The sequence below is a fragment of the Helicoverpa zea genome, chromosome 16 (assembly GCF_022581195.2).
Source record: "Helicoverpa zea isolate HzStark_Cry1AcR chromosome 16, ilHelZeax1.1, whole genome shotgun sequence".
In the NCBI taxonomy this organism is placed as follows: domain Eukaryota; kingdom Metazoa; phylum Arthropoda; class Insecta; order Lepidoptera; family Noctuidae; genus Helicoverpa; species Helicoverpa zea.
Window position 1 is genome coordinate 8,106,221 of NC_061467.1, and position 17,192 is coordinate 8,123,412.

The 17,192-nt window shown below is 36.2% G+C and overlaps 1 protein-coding gene across 3 annotated transcripts in view; it reads left to right on the top strand.

Annotated features, from left to right (window-relative positions):
* LOC124637874 overlaps positions 1-17,192 on the top strand; it is a 158,014-nt gene that overhangs the window by 109,233 nt on the left and 31,589 nt on the right. The window contains exons 4-7 of one of the 3 annotated variants that reach the window (XM_047174597.1): positions 1,021-1,166; positions 13,766-13,863; positions 15,585-15,722; positions 16,787-16,870. In XM_047174597.1, the coding sequence (XP_047030553.1) occupies positions 1,021-1,166; positions 13,766-13,863; positions 15,585-15,722; positions 16,787-16,870 (466 nt within the window). The remainder of the gene's footprint in view (positions 1-1,020; positions 1,167-13,765; positions 13,864-15,584; positions 15,723-16,786; positions 16,871-17,192) is intronic. The other 2 variants (XM_047174598.1, XM_047174599.1) reach the window with 2 other exon arrangements.

The following is a 17,192-nucleotide window of genomic DNA, read 5'->3' on the forward strand; positions in this document are numbered from 1 at the left end:
AATATATTGTTTAGTTCTTCAACATAGAGATCCTCCAGGCTGCCAGGCTCTTGGTTACGCTCCTCCTGTCGACATCGGTGGGGTTGATTTTTTTAGTTTTAGTTCTTTAACTACGTTTTCATAAACACGAACATAAAGTAAAATCATCTTTCATACCTGGCAAATATGTATGTAAGTAGGTATATCAAAATACTAAAATATCAATTTCTTATCCGCGGTTTTATTTAAAAGCATAGAAAAGTCCGTCGAACTTGTTAGCGTTGGCTCGTTGAACTTCATTCTTTGTCCTCAATCAGTCAAGGGGGAACGCGAGGTGTCTTGTTTACGAACAGTCTGAGGTTAAAAGCCCGTGATGATACTACATATTCATCATTATTTATAATAATATTGTTGTAATTTAATCCATCTTTGAATACAAGTTCTACGCTTCAATTATCGACTGTAGTTTTAATGAGCAGCTTTTGTTCTATGATAAAAATAAATCAAAATCTTTAAAAGAATGTCTGCATTGTTATTGAAGCGGTTTCAATCGAGTTCGTTGTTGTAGTTGACACAACCACAAAATATTTTGAGCGTGTAGCGGCCACTGGCGTCTACGGTGGACTATGAGTCCATAAAAAATGTATGAAAATTACAGGAAAGGTAGTGGCGGCGATTTTTGTGGTCAGTGTCCGGGATCCCTCAGAGTTCTTTGAAAATAAAAATAAAAAGTCATTTACCTAAAGTAGGCTGAAAATCAGCACTTAGGTCAAAACAAAAGACAGCCTCCAGACTGACCGTCTTCACAACTTGTTATGTGATATTGCTGGGAAGAAGTGCTGGAACAAACTCCCCAGCGACATAATTCTGTCTTACCTTACGATAGCTAACTTTATGTAGGATCTTATATCAGTTAACTGTAAAACATGATAATTATGTTTCTAACTACGCTTCTTCACACGCTTTCTGGAACCTTCTATGTGGCCTCACCATGTACAGCTTACCCCTAGAATACAACGAAATTGACTCATCGTCTATTAGTTACAGAGTTGTGCTGGAGGTGGCTGGCAACTCGGATGCGGTTATACTGAGCGGGCTGGAAGCTGATACGCAGTACCAAGTGACTGTCGCCGCGCTGTGGGGCGGTCATAAGTACAGGAGTAGACCTATTGTCTTCCGCACACTGGGTGAGTGGTATCATAGATTAGATGTCGCACCTACAGGAAATTTCATTTGTGTTCCATAATGGAACAGATTCAATAGACTCCTTATGCCAAATAAGAAAAAAAAAGATTTCATATTTTAACAAACGATTGCAAAATTGTTAAGGTAACCGTAAATCGAATATTTTTTTAGTGTATCTGAAATCACCCGGATAGGTACTTGATCGTTGTAATGTGCGCATTTCACGAAGGACGAAATGCGCATTACTATTCATCTCCATACTGATTTAAAAGCCCGTTCAATGAAACTATCGACTAATAATTTCAATGTATGGGAGCGAATAACAAATGCAAGTTAATAACAAAACCATAACTCATTTGGAATATAATGCTCATCATCATAATTAGGTTTACCAAAAACAAAACTTTCTTTCATAAAAACAAAAGACTACAAAAGAAGTCCAAATGACCCAACACCTCACATGAAAAATCGCCTCCATTCCGTTCCACGTTCTTTTTAATACAATTATCCACATGTGTTCGTAACACGGAGGAAGGAAAGATAGCGGAGATGCCACAATCAGGATAGGTCAGGCGCCCGTCTTGTAGGTCAAGCCACTTAAGTTCGTGATCATCAGTTACTAGAACTAACAGGACATTCGGGTCCATTCTCAGATCTAAACAAAGATTGGTCTTGATAGATTGGATTTTGTTTCTATTATAGTAGGCGTTCCATAGAAGAAGTGTAAGGAGCTAGTAACGCTGCTCGTCCCCCGAATACCCGCTTTAAGCACGCTACTTTCTTACGCGTTTCTGCGTGATGACATCTCCGCTAATCATATTATTCTCCATGTTCATAATGTGTGAACGAACTTTAGCCAGTCACCCTCTTGTGCCTGATGTTTCGCGTGTCAACTATTAATATGGCTGTCTGAACATGCAAGAGAGACATTAGCATTAGTCGGATGAGGTCGCACTCTGGGTCTATCTATGATTTTTGTTATTTTATTAGCGTGTTTTGGTGGTGAACCTGGAAATATTTTTGTATTATGTGTGTATGGTATTTGGGTGGATGTTTTTCTGCTAGATGGTACTTTTAATGGTAAAATTTCTTCTTCTAGATGCTTCCAGCATTAAAGCTGGTGTACTTACGTACGTATATTATCATCTTTTACTTACGAAGTATAGTTTCATTATTTTATTAGTAGGTATCTATGAATCGGTACCATAAAAACATGTCAAACACATAAAACCTTTTCTAAACTAGGCTGAAGATTTCAGTCAAAACTTCATTAGCTCTGTGGGAATCTTCAGTTGTAGGTACTGAAAATTACTACGAGTAGGTATTTAGTAACGGTCTTCTTGTCACACTTTAAAAAACACCCTTTTCCACCTCAAAACCTACTTCTTCAACCCACTGAACTAGTGTGACCACTTTTCCTTAATATCAACGGCCATCAGGCCAAGCAAAGTGCACCTGTTGCGTGCTTTCGTCGCGTGATACTGTCCCAAATACTCACAAATAATGAGTCACCGACTCCTCCATTATGTGAAATTACCCCTAACTGTGGGCTGTAATACCTAAATGTTTTTGTAACAGCCGTTTTTGATGGGATTAGTTAAACCGTGGTATTTAAATGTCGATATGTACTTTGGTGTAGGTAGGGTAAAATTTCGTTAAGGTATAAACGTTATTATTACGCTAGTTTGATAAAGAATGAACAACTGGGTTTGGCAATTTTTTGCGATTGTTTTAACGATAAATATTAACTATGAATCTGAGACGCTATCATAATTATCTAGCAAATGTGTATAATAAGCACAACTATTATAAAAGTACCACTGTTAAGAATAACCAGACAAGAATCCAGACAGTACAACATACAAAACAAATGAAGATCCTACATTCTCACAAACTCACAGCAATAAACGTACATAACATCTATTCTGCTTCACATTAACACCTACGCAAAGAATTCAAATAAATACTAGATCCTTAATCCCCAACCTACAAACGAGAGCACGACCCTAACGTACACAAAGCTAGATTAAACGGACAACAGATAAACGGAAAAACGGACAACAGTTAAACGGAAAAACGGACCGAGATCAACACTGACTGAGTTGTCGATGTAAACAGTTAACCTGTTGCGTTTAATATTGAATCTCCTTTTTTCTGTTGAATGAGATTTAAAGTTCTTACTTTAATCTCCTTATTAATGTTCAATTTAACTTGACAGAGTTTTTGATTTGAGTTGAACGCGAATTGGAGACGATTCGCTATTTTGAACACTTGATAGATAGGGTCAAAACTCAAAGTCAAAATCATTTATCAACTGTCAAAAATTTACAAAAGACAGCCCCCAAAACGCCCATCCTTCACCACTTCTTATGTGATTTGCTCGGAAGAAGAAGTGGCACAACAAACTCCCTAGCAACACATGGTCTTCGATACATTGGTTTATTCGGCTGTGTATACACATCTGATTATTTGAGATTCGAAATTCTGTTATTCGATTTAGTTTAGTGCACCCTGCAACGCGTTCGAACAATCTTATTTTGCTTCCAGCTTTTCTTGACGACAAAAAACAAAACACGATCTAGTCTCAGATCAAACGGACAAAACCAGCAACAATATGACCAACAAAAACAGGGTGTGAGTACAATCGCCAACAAATTACTTGGCAAGAGTTTGGACCTAGCCTAGGTGACAAAAAAGTTTAGTAGACTTACGGCCAGTTTCTTCATCAAAAGTTAAAGTTAAAGTAAAGTCTAAAGTAAAAGTAACGGTCAAATTCGTTTTTTCAAGGCTAAAGTGACAGCAAAACTAATAGAAAAATTGAATTTGATCGTTACTTTTACTTTAGACATTACTTTGACTTTTACTTTGGCTTTAACTTTTGATGAAGAAACTGGTTGTAAGTGTAATAAAAATCGACACTCATCTTTGCATGTAGCTCTATAGCATCATTTATTTATTTATTTATTTCTCAACCTTACCATTAACATTACAGACAGGTACGATCCAATGCGTTAGCGAGGCACTTATTTAAAATACTAACTACTTACAAAAATAAAATAAAAAACAAACAACAAAATACAAGATATTTACACAAAATAAAATAGAATATAACAATACAATAAAATAAAACAATAATAACAAAAGTATGTCCTATAATCCTAATCTAGTTTATAACATAATATAAACAAAATCCTCCTTGCGAGTTCACTGAACTGACACGAGAAAATGTCTATATTGTTCTGGATTTCGTTAATAGTACGGATCGCTCGCGTGAGAGGCGTTTTGGCCAGTAGGTTGGTCCTGGCAGTCGGCACTGACAGCAGTGGCGGGCGCCGTCGTCTCTCCACGTAGCGGTCCGGCACACAGAGACACAAGCACCGTAGTACGCCGGGATTGTGTTCCTTGCCACGGAGTAATTTAATAATATAATAATATAATATAATAGGGCAAATTCTCGCCGCACCTTTAACTGGTTGTACCCGACCATACCATCATCGAATATTGTTTCATGTAAAGTAGATTCTTGGCCGCGGAACGAGGAATCTGAAACGACAAGAAGCATATTATATTAATCTCAAATGGTTTGAGTTTTTATATTTTTGCCGTTTCTCTCTAACTAACTTTTCAATGTACACAATTGTTTTCAAAGACCTATAAAAAAAAGCTAGATATAACATACGACGGCAGCAAGGCTTACATTTTTTTATTTACATATTTTTAATTTTGTTACAGTTCGTCATATTATTTTGTCTTTTTAGCACTTATTTTGACATTATTTAAGATGGTTTTTAAGAAGAAAGTATATAGTAGAAGAATACCTAGCAGATTGTATGTTTTGCCAACGCGTATGTCGACGAGTGTACCGCCAAAGTCTTTGTTGATGTAAATAAAACGACTTGTTGCGTGTTTTCCGTGCGTGTATTCACTCCTTAGGGATTACTTCAAAGGCATGGTAGTTTTATGTTATTACAGAATTTAGTCATGGTATGTTCGCAATTATTGTTCTTTATGTTGTTACTGAGTATAATAGGTAATTAAGAAATTTCGGGATTAGAAGTTAGGTAATTGTTGATGAATTTGATGATATTATTGGTCCCTTATAAAATTAAATAAAAGAAATACAAGATCTGAAGTTATATACCTACCTAAGGTTTTTATTTTTTTATTGAGTCGTCATAAAATCAACTATTACCTATTTTTGCGTTAGTGTAATATTGTGTTTAAATAATACCTACAGCATATATATAATTTATTATTGCTCATAATTATAATCCGTTGAAAACAATTCAACAACGTCTTTATAAATTAAATGAAAACAAAAAAAAAAAAAAGTTTTTTATTTCAATACATCATTTACAAGTAAATTGTTGGGGCTTCCCAGAAAGTAATCAAAAGATACCTGTGTTGGGATAGCCTCGCTCTTCCAAAGTAAAACAGCAAGTTAGATTTATATATGTTATGGACCATGTGATTAATTCGGGCATTATTAATAATGCCCAAGCATTATGAATAATGTCTAGCTTTATCGGGCCAAGTGATTAATAACTATCTTAACTTCATTATTTATCACATTGCATGGGCATTATTATATTGCTACATGACAGTTGGGCAATTTGATAATAAAGCAAAAAATTGAAGTTAGTGACGAAAACGTATCCCACGTAACGGTTGCCCGGGTAACTGGGTTGAGGAGGTCAGATAGGGCAGTCGCTCCTTGTAAAGCACTGGTACTCAGTTACATCCGGTTAGACTGGAAGCCGACCCCAACATAGTTTGGGAAAAAGGCTCGGAGGATGATGTGACGAAAACGTATCGCTGCAAAACCGACTCCACGTAGTCTTGTCTGTCCTACCCCTAGAGTGCAATTCACAACCGCGTAAGTGTGGAGGGGCGAGGCGGCCTGCGAGCTGAGGCGCAGGTAGTTTTAACGCTCGCCGACGCGGCTGAGGCTGGCCGGCTGAGCCGGCCAGCAAGCCGAAGCTGCGGCGGTGAGCGTGAAAACCATCTGCGACGATAAGCTCGCATGGGACCGCCGGAGCCCCGCAGCACCGGAGCCGTGACAGAAGCCATGCTTGCTGCATGTTGCTTGCTTACATTTTAAACGTACTGAGTTAAAAAATTAGAAGCTAAATAAATAAATTTTATGATGTCATTTAATAGTATTTTAGAAGTTTACTGTTAGAACGCATGCTACAAATTTAGATGCTAAAAAATAACCATCATGCGGAGTTGTATTTAGAGCGGTTTACTTAGAAGATAACGAGTGGCTGAGATAGTATTATTTAGATGCTCGTTAATTGTGGCTGACTTAGTAATTTAGAAGGCAACATACATTATTCGGGGCGAATAATTATATTAAAAAGGAGCCTGTTTAATAAGCACCCTTTAAATATGACTTTCCTTAACTTTTAAATGCAAAAACTAGTGGATTTTTAAGGCAGAAGTCCTTCATAATTAATCCAAATCATGAGGCTGATTATTTAAGTAGTTTAATATTTAGTTTATTTTAAATTAAATGGCAATAACAAGAAAAAAATGAATATAAATATGTTATTACTTTGCTTGTATTACTTTGCCCAAAAGGTCACGGGCAATATGTATAGTGCCCGGTCAATTTGATTATTTGAATAATTATTATCAAATTGCGCTCTCATATTGGGCATTTTTCATAATGACCGGGCATTATGTATACTGCTCAATTTATCACTTGGTCCATAACATATACACTGTCAAATGAGTTTAGCTTGAACCTTTTATATATTAAACTTACTAACTAAACTTTACTTTTAATTAAAGGAAATAGAAATAACAATGACATAAAAATACAAAAGAGATCTGCGAGCAAAGATAAGCATTATCTGAGAGTTCGTGTGTGTGTGTTATGTGTGTGAGTATGTGTGAGTATGTGTGTGTGTGTGTATGTGTGTGTGTGTGTGTGAAAAATCAAAGACTCATTCATTCATTACTATAAATTAAATACTCTTTTATAATTAATTGTTATTGGTTTTTCATTAGTTAAATCCAATTAGTACAGATTTCAAAGCATAAAAGAAAATAACAAATACTAGGTTTAACAAAGCTAATGAACAATTTCATTATGTTAATTAAATGTCAAGGTAATTTTATTGCAAAAGGTTTTTGACCGAACATTGAAACTATTATTAAAAGTTCAATAGCCTTTTTCAAGGATAGTCTTGTAAAAATCGATACGTGTAAAAGTGTTTTTTGTAAGCTATGTTAAATGAACCAATTTTAACGTATAATGGTCAGCATTTAGGAGCCAATGAGCAATGTACTAAAACATGAAGATCGCCATTGCTGCATTGCATACGTTTTGTATACGTATATCACTGTTTCATACATGCAATGTTTATCATATAAAATGGTATAATAAGGAGTATGACGGTTCAAAATCAGATGATACCTATTCTGCTCCAGGACTTTACAAAATGTAATTTTCATCTATGAGCTGTGGCTATCTAAGATTCTAAAGTTAGCGTGTCTTTAATTGCAGATTGCTAAAAATATTTATATTCAATGTTACCTCTTCTAAATAATTATCCTGCGATCTTTATACCCTACTAGCTGTTCCCCGCGGTATTACCCGCGCCCGGTGTATTTTTTGCCGCTCTGGTACATGGTGAGCAGTAGCGTCTACCTACACTTGGTATTGGTATACTCATATAAGTTATGCTACCCTGGTACATGGTGAGCAGTTGCATCGAAATTTCGTTATTGGTATACTTTACTAAGGTGAATTATGCTGTCCTACGGCCAGTTTCTTCATCAAAAGTTAAAGTTAAAGTAATGTCTAAAGTAAAAGTAACGGTCAAATTCGTTTTTTCAAGGCTAAAGTGACAGCAAAACTAATAGAAAAATTGAATTTAATCGTTACTTTTACTTTAGACATTACTTTAGCCATAACTTTAACTTTAACTTTTGATGAAGAAACTGGCCGCTAGTACTTTACTTTTGTGGTTCTGCGGCATTCCGTAAGTTGGTTTTTGTCTAATCACTCCCGTCCCGGGTATCTTACTCGCATTTTTTTTTCCTTATTTGCTCACCGTTTAGACCTACCCTGGACTACGACAAACATTTTAAAACTAAAATCAGCTCAATCGGCCCAGCCGTTCTCGAGTTTTAGCGACACTAACGAACAGCAATTCATTTTTATATATATAGATACCCCGATAGGTTTCTTATAAAATCATAGATTGCTGTGTCTACACAAACAAGCAAACACTTGAACTGTTTTTCTAAGGGAATCCATTATTAACTGATACCTAGTCTTAACAAAACAAGGTATAAAACCTCTTCTCGACAATCTCTCTTTCATTACAAAGTAATTTAGAAGACTGAAGACATTAATGTTGAGTACGTGTACTTTGTTTTTAGAATAATAAAAGATTTAACGTGGCCCTGTTAATTGAATTGGTTAGCCCGAAGTTCAGTTTACGCAATAAAATAATGATTCGTTTGTTTGTTTTTTAATTTTTTACACTCAAAATTCTACCAAAGACACTCTCTTGTCTGAATGGTTTTTGTCAGCGGCGCGCGTTGTTCCACGTACTCCTCAAAGAGATTCAGCAAACTACCAGGGCCAATGCCCGCCAGGGCTGCGGGAAAGTTCGAAAGAGTTACCGCGGCCCATTTACATAATGGGCTTAAGAAGGCACCTATGTAGTGGGTTTTATTCACTGTATCTGACTCTCCCTCACGCTGCACCCATAGCAAGAAGGGTCATCTGATGATTTCCCGCAGCAAATATATCTAAATGATTCTCCCTCGAACTAACGCAACATCTTATCGTACTTGAAATTTAATTACGAACCGCCATTGACTTCTGAGAGAACTATAACATCTTTATTTTGGCTGCGTTACAAGAACTATCAATCAAACAGTACAAAATTAATGATTTCAATCATCTCTTCAATAAGTATTGCGATTAACCAACATAACAGACTGAGGCCCACTCTGTATATACCTTTTGTAGTTCCCAATGCATTTTGGCGTGGTTCCAGCGAGTTCATTTACCCAGCACTCGATCTTCCGGATGCAACGGTGTGTGAATATCTGTGTGCCTATAACGGTGGTTCTTATTCTGATAGTTTTCTGGTTTCACAATTAATATAATATGTTATGACAAAGCACCTATAAGTCCATCCATCCATCCATCCATCACAGCCCCTAGGTTGTCCGTCTTCGGACGTAGGCCTCCTCCAAATCTTTCCATTTCTGCCTACTTCTTGCCACTTTCATCCAATTTGGTCCGGCTATTTTGGATATGTCATCGACCCATCTCATAGGGGGACGTCCTCTGCCGCGACGATTCTCCCACGGTCGCCATTCCATTAGCCTCCTGGTCCACTTGAACTGCTCCATTCTGGCAATGTGTCCTGCCCATCTCCACTTCTGTTGCTCTATTGCCACAACAACGTCTCTAACACGGGTCTTTTCTCGGATCCATTCGTTCCTCTTCTGATCCCTCAACGATATGCCGAGCATTGCACGCTCCATCGCTCTTTGGGCTACACGCAGCTTTTCGGCCGATTTCTGTGTTAAAGTCGCTGTCTCCATCCCGTAGGTAAATACTGGCAGGACACATTGATCAAAGACTCTAGTCTTAAGGTGTTGCGGAATTTTCTTTGAGCGGAGTATTGCTTTGTTCGCACCGAAGGCAGACCATGCTTGTGCAATTCTTCTGTCGATCTCTGCTGTTTGGTTCTTATAGCCAAGAGATATTTTATGGCCCAAGTACACATAATCATCAACAACCTCCACAGGCATGTCACATCTACGAGAGTCAGGTATGTTCGTCATGATCTTCGTCTTTCCGACATTCATTTTCAATCCTATGCGTGATGATTCTTTACGCAGATCTTCCAACATTTTAAGCATATCATCAACGCTGTCGGATATCAGGACTATGTCATCAGCGAACCTTAAGTTACTCAACCTTTCTCCGTCTATGTTGATACCTTTATCACTCCAGTCTAGTTCCTTAAAAACATTTTCTAGTGCAGCGGTAAATAATTTCGGAGATAAAGTATCGCCCTGCCGTACGCCACGTCCTAATGGAAATGTTTTCGTTAACTTGTGGAGCCTGATACAGGATGTGCCATGAGTCTGCATATATTTGATTACGCGTATATATCTCTCATCAATTCTGCAGTCAGCAAGAGCCTTTTCCACCGCCCAAAATTCCACAGAGTCAAACGCCTTCTCGTAGTCTACGAAAGTTAAAATTACTTTTTTCTGATACTCGTGACATTTTTCGAGGAGCGTTTTCAGCGTTTGCAAATGGTCATTTGTCCCGTATCCCGTACGAAACCCAGCTTGTTCTCGTGGTTGATAGTTATCAAGTTTCCTGGACAGCCGGTTAGCAATAACTCTTGTAAACAGCTTGTAAATATGCGACAAGAGGCTGATGGGTCTATAGTTGTCCAATTTACGAATATCACCTTTTTTGTGAAGTAGTGTAATTATAGCGTTATTCCAGTCCTGCGGTATTCGGCCTTCCATTAAGCATTTAGTAAACAAAACAGCTAGAGCCTGCCAAAGCTTGTCTGTGCTGAGTTTGAGCATTTCCGGCAGAACCCTGTCCTGACCAGGTGCTTTTCTGTTCTTGATTAGACTCAGCGCATGTCTGACCTCAATCGTCGCAATATCCGGAATATCCTCTGATCCTACATTACAAATAGGTGGACGGTGTGGCCTATGTTGTGGAGTTTTGTGTATAACATCCGAACAATGTCATCAGAAGAACATCTACTGGAATTAGAAACTGAACTACTCACTATAAAATGGGATATTCTTGGACTATGTGAAATACGCAGGCCCGGTGAAGCAGTGACTATCTTACCATCGGGGCATATGTTGTACCTATAAATCATCATCATCCTCCGAGCCTTTTTCCCAAACTATGTTGGGGTCGGCTTCCAGTCTAACCGGATGTAGCTGAGTACTAGTGCTTTACAAGGAGCGACTGCCCTGCCTGACCTCCTCAACCCAGTTACCCGGGCAACCCAATACCCCTTGGTTAGACTGGTGTCAGACTTACTGGCTTCTGACTACCCGTAACGACTGCCAAGGATGTTCTATGACAGCCGGGACCTACAGTTTAACGTGCCATCCGAAACACAGTCATTGGTGTCTAAGATATACTTAGAAAGTACATACAAACTTAGAAAAGTTGCATTGGTACTTACTACTTGTACCTATAAATCATAAGACCAAAAAAATCTGGGAAAGTTCATAGAAGAGTTAGACAGTGGGCATCATAATAATTATATTGCAGAGCTTTCTGGGCATTCTAGGTGGTTTTTGAATCGCCAAACTTATGAAGAAAAACTTCTGTAAAAAATTGTATTCAAATAAATAAATTAACTCAATTCACAAACTTGTGATATCTAACCCATCCTCTAAAGTTGTATTACACATTAAAGTAAAACATTTAAAACTACATTAACGAAATCTACCTAAGCGATCCTTTTAAATCGAGACTTATTGAATTTCAATAACCCAAAATGCTCCAGAGATAGTTTACGCCGAAAACGTTTTAAATGTTCGAATCGTTTTTAATCCGCCGATTAAACTCCGATTTGTGGTCTACTTTGCGGTTTGCAGAACTTTTTACATCTCTCAACGATTTGGGAACATTTTAGCACTTCAGTTGCGGTGGGACTCGTGAACCTGAATCAAGTTATTTCTACCTTTCATTGAAAAACTTTCTTCTTGGTTTAGTTATGACCCTTTTTTGTAAAATAAGTTCTTGTTCCAAAGACTAGACACAATATGATTGAACACGTAGAGATATATTTTGCTAGTAGGTGACACATCTTACTGTATTTGATACTCGATTCAGTTAGCAAAGATTTGTACTTTTTAATTCACATTTCCATGATCCACTTGTACATACTTTAAGTTTTGTTGTGTGACAATAAATCTGAAGATTGCTACCCAATAAAATCCGCAAAAAGTAAATACCTTAAACCTTTGCTTACAGAACTACTCAAAGTTAATTTGTTGTTACGAGCATCGAGTAAATAGAATACCCCCGTTGAGTACAAAGTACACAGGAGGGAGCTCTGACCGATTTCTAAAATTGGATTCGACATTTAGTTTACTAGGTCTTACTGGATTCGCTGTATCAAAGGAAATGCGACTACCGTTTTGTATAGGTACCTTAGATTATTAAAGGTTCAGCTATTTGGGTATAAACTAAGATTATTAAGATGATCGATTTTGTTATTTAAAATATGACAAAATACTAGAGAAAAACAAAATATTGCTTAGTTAGCAGTATTTTGTTTCTTTGTTTTGTTGCTGTTTTCCGTAATTCCAATCGCATCCCGGGGGAACTTCTGCCCATATCCGGATGAAATATAGCCTATGTCAGTCGGAGATAGTGTTGCTTCCCAAAACTTACTGATATAGTGTAAAGTTATCAGTTAGTTAATGCTATCTGCCAGATCAAGGCTGCATAATTTTTTTATTATATTTTATCTGTCAGATAAGTTCCTGACCTAGGCTATCATCATAAAAGTAATATTTTCGAAAGGCTTTCCCACAATAGTAAAAAAAGAATACATCGGTACCTTATTTCTTTGTGATATTTACCTTTGTTAAGAAAATCAAAAGTTACACACTTATGTAGCCTTTTCATGAAGGCTGTGATTATTTTGTGTTTCATTGTATTTTCAGTACCTTTCCCATTGTGATAATATTCTTTTATGCAATATGTTATTTCTCTTTTGTTAATAGATTTCTGTACGAGGTTTATTAAATATGCTTTTCAAAGGGCTTGAACGTAATAAAATATCAAGTATAAAATAGTGTTGAAACAAAAAATGGGATTACTGAAAAGCAATTGTAAATTGAGACGAAGGTTTTTCATTAGAATAAAATATTACATTTTTGTTTTTGATCAAGTTTTTCGAATTCAATTTTGTAATAAACTACGAACAAAAAGTATTATTTTTCGTATCAATTATCATAATAATTGCGATACCAATTTGTGAACCAAAATACAAAGTCTTTTTAGTTTTTTATTTTGTAGTAGATAAAGAATTTATTGGATCCGATGATCTAGATATCTATTAAAAGGTTTCTAATTTCTAATCTCCCAACATCACTCAGATAGATCTGTATTTACTTAAGCATGAATTTCGATTCAAAGCGAGAGCTGAACCTAAACATAAGGTCCATTTCATTTCTGAATGCGCTCAAGCGAAATGAGGTCCGTTTACAAACTCCTTGGTTTAATCCACGGAGTAAGGAAAAATAAGCGGAGATACCATAATGCAGGTAGGTCAAGCGTTTTCTTCTAGGTCAAATTCGTACGGTGGTCATGATCAAAATGAGTGAACTAATGAGGCGTTTGGGGTTCTTTGATCAATGTTTTTGTACAATTAATGGCCGGGTCCAAAGAAGGCGTAAAAGGGCGAAAACAGTATCATTCCTCGTCCGCCGCTCACCCGCATTTTGCCGCGACTTTCTTAGACTCTCCATTATGGCACCTCCGCTAGTCATTTTGTTCTCCGTGGTTTAATCCGTATAACAATAGTGATGTTACCGTAATGCTGCTATCATGTTTGTGCAGAGCCCCCTCGGACTTCGCCCCAGCAAGACGGAGGCCTGGCGGGAGCTACGCCCCGGTCGTCTGTCTCACCCCCCGATCCTTCACCGACATTTCCAACGGTAATGTTGTGTTTTGGGTTTTGGGAAAGTATGTGTGTGTGATTTTCAATAGATAGTTTAGTTTAATAGTGTATTGAATAGGCGATTTGAATTTAAGAGGTAAGCTGTGTATAAATTTGCATGTGCCATATGTACAGGTTTATATCAAAACAGTATCAGATGAACAGATTAAAAAACTAGTGCTATAAGAATTGTTCTATAGAAATCGAAGGAAAGGATTGGATTGAAAAGGATTCGATCAACTTCATAAAATAATGAAATATTGAGATTTACAAAATGGACTGTTTACATGACATTCAGTCACATAAAAACCAATTCGATTTTAAGTATTATTTGTATTGAACTGATAAGTATCTTTCAATAACTTAGCCTTAGGTAAACATCGAACTATCGCAATAATAATACATTGTAGACTGTGTCATTAGTTAGAGTAGTGATTTTGTTTGAGACCTAATTGCTAATATTGACCGGACTTTTGTTGACTTACCTTCAAAATGATCTTCAAGTTCATGCTCTTTCAAGGGGGTCACTTTGATGTTTCCAAATGGATAGGATAGATAGAAAAGTACTTATATATTATAAGCAATTTTAAGTTACATCGTTATATGCACCGGGAACAAGTAATCCATATAATTCATAACGCCGATTTTAATTTCTAATTCTAAGCCCTCATGGCGTGATGTTGAAAGGGCAGAATCATAATTATCTGCCTAGCCTTTTCCCAACAGTTTTGGGCTCGGCATCCGGTCTGACTGGATGACTATCAGTATTTTACATGGAGCGATTGCCTTACTGAACCAAACCCGAGCAACGCAGTACCTCTTGGTAAGACTGGTTTAAAAGGCAGAATATTTAGGGGTAATTGTGAAGTGGGCAGTTCAATTAGGCCAATAAGAACGGTCATCAAACTCTGATTAACTCAGTTAACATCGACAATGGCGCAAATCTACCAGTATTTATGGCGTAAATTAGCAATTCAGATAATAATATAATATTTGGATAGATGACTCGCTTTGTCAGAATTTATCGGATTTCCCTCGGAACGCAATCAAACCTTGTTTATGTTTTAAATTAAGATTTTCTATTCACTTAGAATTTTAATTGGATTTTTTACGGCTTTACTTGGAGGTATTGATTTATTCTGATGTGTACTGTTTTTTTGCTTTTTTATTTTTGCTGTTGGTAGTTATTTGGATTTTTCAGTTCCAATATTTGCAATATATTTGAATTTAAACATATTGGACTGCAAACAATTTTCACTGCAAAATATTTTTTATGTGTTTTTATTAAAAGAGCTGGATTAAATGAAATTTCGTAGATAATCTCAATTTAGTCTTTAATAAAAATCGTAGATTATAACTTATATGGATTTTTTATCGAACCAATCTTTTTGAAAACATACACATAAGTATATGGACACTTTAGGCGGATATTGCAAAAAAATAATCTCCGGTATAGATAACTAGTATTTTCCTCCTACGAAACGTTTTGAAATTTAAAAATTACTTTTTCTTTCTATCTTTGAATCATCCACAACTTTACAAATTATCCGAAGGAGACCCACTTCTGGATAACTTTTTTTTTGTGGATATACATAATACACATGGCAGGTATATGACAAATTGTAAACAGCTATGCCCTAAAGCACGCCTGTAGGGCCTATCCATAATACAAGAGTATCATGCAAATTAAGAATTAAATTAACACTTATGTTAAAACAGATACGAGGCGTGGAGATTGGCATAGTAGTGTTAGTGCTAATCGTGTGGATCGGGGCCATAGCACTGTTCTTCAACAGATGGGGGAAGATCAGGATGCTGCTACCGTACCAGCCAGATTACAAACAGGAACAGTTGAAGGTATGTTTAATGCTAATGATGATATACATGGAGAAAATGATCTAGATAAACCTAAAGATGATGCTAATAGTGAATTATGTGAAGACCTTAAAAATGATTAAAAAATAAAAATCTTAAAAGATAAAACGTAAGAAATAGAAGCTGAAATAATTCAAATGGATCTAGATTAAACAAAGAATAATATTTTGTAAATCAATTAGCTATTAAATGTTTCAAAAAAATTATCAATTATATCAAAGTTTAGCCGAAACAAATTAATGTTGTTCTGTCTTATCTCAATTTTCTAATGTAAAATATTTTATCTAAATTATTTTAAGATTAGTAATTTGTGTCTTGATTTTTTCTTTTAATTTAAGACTATTTTCGAAAACTATCGTAAAAGCAAGTATAATTTCAACAGGTGGATCAATGTACTTCTCATGTACCAACGTCGCTATAGGAATTCGATATGGTTTGTTCATAGCCCACAAAATTGCTACTTTATTAATATTCCCAGTAAATATAGCTTCCTGTACCTTAGTACTCATAATATTGTATTTAGATACAGTCATAAGTTCAATTGTAACCCAACTATCTCTGATGACGTCTGTTTTATAAAATTTTCTTTTGCTTTTCTTTCTATAAGTAAAATATTATTATCATTGGTTAGTTTGGTACCCTTGTTGCCTATTAAATTGTTATTGTAGGTACTTCTAGTTTTGATATCCATTCAGTTTAGCTTGCCGCAACAAGACTATCTTCTTTTGTCTTCATATTTATACAATCAGGTTTTGATTCTAGTACAGCTTCATCGTCTATAAATGCGCCAGTATCTATCAAATTATGTTCAGTTAGAAATCATATGGACCACTATTGATCAAAGTTCAAGTATTTGCTTGCTAGATATTTTTGTAATGAGGAAAATAAAACCTTATCAAAGGGAATCAAGGGCTATGACAGAACTAGACAAAACTCTCTCCAACGAGATTTTAGACCAAAATACAGTCTCCTAAAGGCAATCATAAAATCTCCATTGAAAAAACTATCTTAAGTAGCAGTTGTTAAAGTTGATTTTCATTTGTCAGGTGCCAGGAAGCAGTGCATTAGCAGCTGCAGCGGCAGGAGGTACTTGCGGGGCTCATTCGGCCCCATCAGCGTGCTCGGTAAATGTAATTTCAATTTCTTGATTTTCTGTAGATATTTCATCGATTTTGCAATCAATATTATTTTTTTCATCAAAATCTTCATCTTCTAAACATAAATGATTTAGTCATTCCTATTCTATAGTTTTTCTCAATATGTTGGTTGCAAAATCTCTTGTAGAGTCTGTAGTTTAATAAGTTATTTTGAAAACCTTAAGCTAAGCTCTATCCAAATTGTTTTTCATCACAACTTTTATCATTACCTACCCTTTTGTACATTTCATCTAAATACTTACTGACCTTACTATACCTATTTATACTTCTGTAAATACTTCTTATTCAATCTATA